We start from the raw sequence: 8,293 nt of genomic DNA on the forward strand, positions 1-8,293 counted from the left end.
AATATATTTTTTGTAAATTTTGTTATTACCGCATCCTCTTAGGTTGTGAGAAGTTAAAATTTAGAGATTATTTTTAGAAATTTTTGTAAATAATTTTTAAATTATTATTAGTGTTTTTGTTACAAAAGATATTTAATTGCTTTGGATCCTAAATATAGTTAAAAGACTTGGGAGAGAAAAAAAAAAAAAAAAAAGGCTACATGACGAGTAAGAGTAGAAAAAATAGGTTATAGTGCAAAATCAAGTAATAATACACTCCATTTTAAGGGGGGGAAAAAAAAAGAAGAAGAAAGTTTTAAAGTGATTATTAGCAAAAAAGTAAGTTTCCAATTAAAAACATAAAAAAGAGTAAAGCTATTATTTCCCCACAAAAGAAATAAAATACCCCCTAAAATCAAAATTATTTGGGAAAAGAAAAGGACAACTCAAGAAAAATAATTTGCTTGTGAAATAAATGTAATTGGAACATGTCTAGACTCGAAGGTATCCACCATTTTGTGCTGCCCCCACCTTAATTTGAACTTGTATAAATTTAGCCTTTAAACAGCATGCATGTAATTTTATCTGTACATTTATCTCTGAAACTTTTGCCCTGATGGGCTCTGTCGATGACAAGGAGGTAGTCACAGAGCTTCTCCCTTATCTCATCGTATACAAAAATGGCTCCGTTGACCGATTATTACAGTCTCCTATTGTCCCACATTCTCTCGAAGATCCAGAAACCGGAGTTTCGTCTAAAGACATAGCCATCTCCCAATCTCCTCCCATCTCCGCTCGTATCTACCTTCCAAAATCCATTCAACCACATCAAAAGCTCTCCATCTTGGTCTACTACCATGGCGGGGGCTTCAGCTTCGATTCCCCCTTCTCCTTTTCCGAAACCAACTACATGAACCGCTTGGTCTCTCATGGCAGAGTTCTTGCCGTATCAATAGACTACAGGTTGGCTCCTGAGCATCCTCTCCCTATTGCTTATGAAGACGGCTGGGCTGCTCTCCGGTGGGTCGCTTCGCACTCTGCCGGCACCAAAACAGAGCCTTGGATTTCAAACCACGGCAACTTCGATCGAGTGTTCATCGGCGGTGACAGTGCAGGAGCCAACCTTGCTCATAATATACTGATGCGAGCAGGGTCAGAAGAATTGCCGGGTGGTGTTAAAATTTTAGGAGGTTTTCTTACGCACCCTTATTTCTGGGGTTCGAAGCCGATTGGAGAAGAAAATGGTAATGAGCACGAGAAGAAGCTGCCGTATAGGTTCTGGGAATTCTTGTATCCGACGGCAAGTGGCGGCATGGATAGCCCGTTGATTAATCCTATTGGTCCCGGAGCACCGAGCTTGGCCGGTCTTGGATGCCGGAGATTGCTTGTGAGTGTGGCCGGTAGGGACTTGATGAAGTACAGAGGGATTGGATATTATAAAGGTGTGAAGGAAAGTGGATGGGAAGGAGAAGCTGAGTTGGTTATGGTGGAAGATGAAGACCATGCCTTTCATATTGTCAATTACAAGTCTGATAATGCGACTGAACTTATCAAACGCTTGGCTCATTTTCTCATCAAGTGAAAACCAGTAGCGTATGTGTATGTTTTTAAATAAAGTAATAATGAATAAATATTATCTTCTATTACGAGATAATTTAGTAAATTTTGAATTTAGATTTTCATATTGTCGGATTATTGCCACTAAAAATGCACGAGCTGCTACAAAGTTTGATCTCCTGAGGGTTACATAAGAAGCAATTACGTGTTTCAGTCCCTTTTTTCTCTTGTAGTGGATCCAGTTCATATTAAATACGAGACGAGACGAGACTCCATCCATTTTTCCCTTTTTTATGAATTCGTCAATCACCCGTCGTATAATTACAGAAAAAAATTAAAAGGTGAAAATCTCATATTCAGACTTATCTTGAAGTTTTAACAGGTTAATGAAATAAGAATTATAAATCCAGCATTGACGGGTGACATCTGTTTCACCCTATTCTATTATATATATATATATATATATATAACTAATAAATCTTTGATTTTGTTTCTATTTCTAATCAAACAAATTAAATTTTAATTAATAAGTATCTAATTTTTTATATTTATAATCTTATTTTATATTTTATCGGTGAGTGTAATGCATAAATATTTTTGGATTATATTTTATTTTAATTAATACTTGTACTTATTAAATTAAATTTTAATATTTTATAAGATTTTTTAAATTAAAAACAAAAAAAAGTAAATAAGATGAATATAAGACTGAATATTTTTATTAGTTTGCAAATATGGACGCACCCACCCATTCTCTGTCTCTGCTTCTAAATCTTTTTTTTTTTTTTTTTTTTTTTTTTGCATAATCACAATCCTGTTTACATATGATCATTTACTTGTCACACATGTACCAAATTATATCTGCTCATAAATTTCTTTGTGCCAAATAGATTTTCACCATTAAAACATATTTTTATAACACCAAAATCAAATGTTTCACCCTTGATAATATAAGAGAGTTGACCAAATTTTATTCAATGAGGATGTAAAATTTACTGGGGGAAAAACCCTCGGGAACTAGCACATGTTTTTAGTCGTGCTCTGTGATATAGACTTAATCGAATGCCTTTCAACTTTTAATGGACCGAAATATGTTTTCATGGCAGCAATCTTTTGCTGAGTTTGTTGTGTACATATGCTTTTTGAAGCTTCATTTTGGAAAAATAGATTGGTAATCAGCCAGACATTTTAAATAAGTTCATACGTTAAATTCTTGCTTCATTTTGGAAGCAAGAATTTTGAAATCTTAAGGTCTAAATTCAATTATATGATTAAGAACATAATCATTTATCTATTCAGATAAACACACACTGCGTATTTCCTATTCTTTACCTCAGACCATCATTTAAAAGCTCCCCACAGGTAATTATATTCACCCACATGTCACTCAACCTCAGCCGTAAGTTAGTTGTTCTAAATTCATCATTTTCGAAATATTTAACTTTTACTATTTAGACAACAATACTTGCTTAAACATTTGAAAATCTTTAAATCTCAGTCTTCCTCCAATCTTGTTGTACAATTTTGAGTGAGCAATCAAGTGTCTCCCTTTTTGTGAACCCACCAAAACCTTAATATAAGATTTTGTCCATTTGAAAACAAACCACTTTTTAGTTCTGCAGTCTATTGGGACTTCTGCTCATATTCAAAGGCTTGCCAATCACTGTTGAGAATCCCACATGTGCTTTTTTTACTGGTAGTCAGTTCAAGCATATACGTATGTACTATATATTATGACTGCGACGATAGAGTTTGGAATATATCAGTTGGTTTGATTTTAGTTTTATTTTTTAATTGATGTTTATAATGATATTAGTAGATTAATGTAGAAAGTAGAAGTAGAAAACAAAAAAAACAAAAAAAAAAAAAAATCAAATAGTTACTAATTATACAATTAAGATCACCAGCTAATTAATGGATTTACATCTAGTTGTAGGTGGAATGCAGTAGTTTGAACGGGAAATTAATGGGTTTTTTCAAGAAGAAATTAATTTTTTTTCAGAGAAGAAGAAATATGACAACAAATGTAAATGATACATATTGTAAACTGCCCATCTTCTAATCAACTGTGATAAAATCACTACTATACGTAGTTATATATTTTCTCTTAACCTTAATTTGCATAAAAAGTGAATAAGAAAGATTTCTTTTGAATTATTCTTTGGTAAACTATTTCAAGAAGAAGGTGTTACAAAAATTCTGTCAAATTAAATGATGTTAATCATTACTTGACTGAAAATTGAATGGTCCAAATTTGGTTGGTGGAAAAAACTTAAAATACAATAACGGTTGAGAATATTATTTTTATAGATGGTCTGGAGCATGCATCACGGCTTAGCCTTAGAATTCGTCAAATAATATTTGAGGGCTGTTGAGTTATGTATATACGTACGTTCTGTTCATTTTCCTTTCTATTGACAAGACTTCCAAATTGTTTGACTATAAAGATGGATATATCAGTCAAAAACTCCCAGTCTACCCACAACTAGATACCACCTGCCGGCTGATCATCATCTATGTATAACTTCATTTTGGAATGGGATTTTGCATTGCATTAATAGATAATCTCTACTCTCCTAACATTCATTCATTCATTCTTTATACTCAAAAAAAAAAAAAAAGAAGAAAAAAGAACGTTCTTTCTTCCTTTGCTAATTGTATTCCAGAATGGGATCTGTATCAAACAAGGTGGTGATTGAGCTCCCACCATTCATCCGAGTTTACAAAGATGGGTATTTAGAGCGTCTTGCTGGTTCCCTCATAGTCCCTCCCTCACCCAAACAAGACCCTGATACAAGTGTCTCCACCAAAGATGTAATCATCTCCCTTAACCCACCAATCTTCCTAATAAACTCCCCACGAAAAAATTACCCATCTTTGTGTATTTCCATGGAGGTGGCTTCTGTATCAAATCTGCATTCTCATCTCTCAATCATATATATCTAAATTGATGAATTGTAATATATGCATAACACGCAGCAGAAGATAAAAAATAATCAAATGTAAAACATATCGGACATCGGGTTCTCAAATTAAAATTATTCAAAAATACGAATACTTTATGCACATCAATACCGAAACTAATATTTACTATTCAACTCTTTGATTAACGAAATGCATGGACAAAATAAATTATATATATGTTAAAATTTTCTAATAAAATCTTAACAGAAAAATTCATCAATTTTTTCTTTTGGTGTGCGGTTGATTTTTTAATTCACCTCTTCACATTTTTTCAAATCACCCACTCATATAAGTGTCATGGGTGCAGGAGTTACTTTTGGACTCTCCCTGTAGACGTCCAAATTTATTTGGACTCATTTACTCCTTATTTTTTTCTTTTTAACATCCAAATATTTATATATATATATATATCTCATATATATGTTTATCCTTTTTAATTATTATTATTTAATAAAATAATTTTATAAATCAATTTAATTACAAATTAAATTTTACAATAATTTTAATTATTATAATAGTCACATATATTATATTAATAATATAATAATTTAAAAATATAAATATTAATTTTCTATTTCTAAAATAAAAAAAAATTAATTTATTTTTGATATTAATTATATTCTCAGTGCTAATAAAGAATATAATAATATTCTATTTAGACGAAAAAATTTATTTATTTAATTAAATTAAATTCTTAAATAATTAAAATAATTAATCTATTCAGTAAAAATCAGAATACTCGTTAGTGTGCGACTCTATAGGTTCAATACTAAACCAGTAGCAAATTGGTCAAACTAAGTTATTAATTAAGGTTGGTGTCTACCAATACTCCTCAACGACCGGATAGTATGAAATGTATAATTACTCTCAAGAACCTACTAAAGAAATATGTAATATTTTCTTCCGTCATTATTACTCTAGGTTAACTCTAGGATATAATTTAACCGTCAAATCTTAATAGGTAACCAACTATGTTTCATGTCAATTATAATTGACTAATGAATAATGAATGACATAAAAAAACTCTTTTCTTCATTCATTCAACTGTCATGACTGAGATCTTAATTTAGTCATTATAATAAATGACAACATATAGCTTAAATTTATTACCAAAGTTGACAGATTATGTCTTGATCAATCATTAATTCTACAAATATTTAATCATATCCAATATCCTTTCAATTACAATTTTATGACTATAAGTATTCAAAATCAAAGTATAAAAAATGAATTATCAATTACTATGATGATCTCAAGTCTAAAAAAATTCTTACATCTCATCAAAATAAGAAAATACTCTATTAACAATTTAAGGTAATATTAACCATTAAAAATTCTCAATTGAGTCGGTTCAATGATCATATCTCCATATGCATCATCTATGTGATTTAATTAATAAAATCAATTAATCTTTATTTTATAGAGACTATTATATATATATTAGTATTACTGGGTTATTAATGTCCTATTTTAATGATCCAACGACTAAGAACATTTTAAATTAAATCATAAAAGATTTTACTTTTATTATCAAGATCCTCATCTTGATGTAAAACTTATAAATTTAGTTAAGATTTTTATCATATAAATTAAACGATAAGATAACAAATATGATAATAAAATACTATTGTCATATATTAAAATAAATTATCAAATAATAATGTATTCAATATATTACATGAATAATTGGATCGTGGGCATAACATTTATATCCCCAACATAAATAACATAGTGTCTGAAGCTCAAGTAGTTGCAATCTCTGTGGAGTACAGACTAGCCCCAGAACACCCTCTGCCTACAGCATACCAAGATTGTTGGGATGCTCTTCAGTGGGTAGCCTCTCACTCCATCAAAGATAAACTTCACTACGATCCATGGCTGGCATACTTTGGTGATTTCAATCGACTCTTTATTGGGGGTGACAGTGCAAGAGCCAATATTGCACATAACGTAGCAATGAGAGCAGGAAATGAGGATTTGTCTAGTGGTGTAAAAATTGAGGGTATATTTCTTGCTCAACCCTTCTTTTGGGCATCAAGTGCCATAGGCGTGGAGCCTGAGAAGGGATTACTTGCTAAGGTCTGGAATGTGGTGTGACCGTCTGCGCCGGGTGGTGTCGACGATTTGATAATCAATCCAGTGGATGAAGGGTGTAGAAAGGAGCTGGCTGGACTTGGATGCTCGAGGTTACTAGTTTGTGTGGCTGAGAAAGACACGTTTAAAGAGAGAGGTGTTTTGTATTGTGATGCAGTGAAGGAAAATGGATGGGAAGGAGAAGTTGAATTTTTTGAGGTGAAAGGAGAAGATCATGGCTTTCATATATTTCATCCCTACACTGTTAACTCTAAGGCCATGATAAAAAGCTTGGCTTCTTTTCTCTCCCACAACTGATTCAATATCGTTAAGACCTAATTTTCTTCCATTGTTAAAATAATTTGATATATACTAAAGGTATTGGTACTTTTTTCGAAAAGTTCATATCATTATAATAATTATTTTATTCAAATATAACTTCGTATTTTAAATTTTGTCTAAATTAGTTCAACAATTATAATGTTTTAATAGTATTTAGCAGAAGTTCGTATCAAATAATATTATCATATAAATATCGTATTTTAAGTAATCATCAATGTGTTTATTATGTGATAGATATGCTAATATTTTTTAAAATGTGGTGAGCATGATTGACACATAACTAACACTTTAGACATCTCTTCTCCATTATTCAAATTTACTTTGTATAAAAGAGTACATTGAGAAATTACAAGATTTCATAAAAAGAGTTCCTCTTGGACAATAATCTCAAATGATTTCTAAGTGATTTATGAGTGAAGTAAGTTTTCATTCCTCATTGAAAGTTTCTCATCATTGAGAAATTAAACATTTTCATTATCAACCTCACGATGATGTTGTCCTCATTAAGTTGTGGAATAAGAGAGAGACTATCAAGTTAGTATTTAACTTGTATTTTATTTAGAAGAATGAATACAAAAATGTGAATGTAGAAGAAGATGAAATTCTACATTTTGAAACAATTGAAAATTGAAAATTTAAAAAATTTATAATGTATTTTTCATATGGGACCATATATATTAATTAGAAGTATATGGTGGACTACCGTGAATTATTTTAGTTGTGTGTGCATATATACATATATATATATATATTTGAGTTTTATCTATATATATACACACACACATACAGAACTATTGTATATGCAAAAAAGTGGTCATTAATTGAGCTTCATAGTGTCTCTCCCATAAGTCACTCTGGACGAAAAATTCCTGATTGCTCTATGACAAAAAAAGATTGATTTTTAGTATGAAATTCCATTATTTTTTTGGAATTAGTTATGCTGAGTTAGCTGTTGCAAACATTTGAGCTAGCAAGTAGTTTCAGTTTTAGATGAACTGGCAGGTAATTTTAGTATTCGGTTTTGTATATAAAGTGCTAAGAGAGCCATATCTTCAGGAATCAATAAATAAAGAAACAATTTCTTCTTCAGTTTTAATATTTTGAGTTTCTTTACTCACTATTATTTTGTTCATGGTATCAGAGCATTCGATCCAATATTGTTGCTTTTTCTAAAGAAATTTCTTGTTAGATCTGGTGCATTCTTGATTGTTGTTCTTACTTACTGAGTGATGGAAATTGAGAAAGAAACTGAGGATTGATCTGCTGAAACATTAATTAATCATAAAAGCATTGAAGATGAAGATCCTTTGAAATTACAGAGTTTTGATAATCTAGGAATGATCTTGGTCACTACTCCACTAACATGTAATAATTACTT

At 30.9% G+C, this 8,293-nt stretch overlaps 1 protein-coding gene and 1 pseudogene across 1 annotated transcript; both read left to right on the top strand.

Annotated features, from left to right (window-relative positions):
- Positions 1-491: 491 nt before the first annotated feature.
- On the top strand, positions 492-1,642 carry LOC110807158 (2-hydroxyisoflavanone dehydratase-like). The gene has a single exon (XM_022032197.2). The coding sequence runs from the start codon at positions 596-598 to the stop codon at positions 1,559-1,561; it is 966 nt and encodes a 321-aa protein (XP_021887889.2). The 5' UTR covers positions 492-595; the 3' UTR covers positions 1,562-1,642.
- A 2,561-nt stretch (positions 1,643-4,203) lies between these two features.
- Positions 4,204-6,891, top strand: LOC110825506 (2-hydroxyisoflavanone dehydratase pseudogene; annotated as a pseudogene).
- The last annotated feature ends 1,402 nt before the right edge of the window (positions 6,892-8,293 follow it).

Source organism: Carica papaya, chromosome 3, assembly GCF_054855325.1.
Source record: "Carica papaya isolate Zhongbai chromosome 3, ASM5485532v1, whole genome shotgun sequence".
In the NCBI taxonomy this organism is placed as follows: Eukaryota; Viridiplantae; Streptophyta; class Magnoliopsida; order Brassicales; family Caricaceae; genus Carica; species Carica papaya.

Coding starts and splice junctions, on each gene's coding strand:
- LOC110807158 (XM_022032197.2), top strand. CDS start 596: ATGGGCTCTGTCGATGACAAGGAGGTAGTCACAGAGCTTCTCCCTTAT.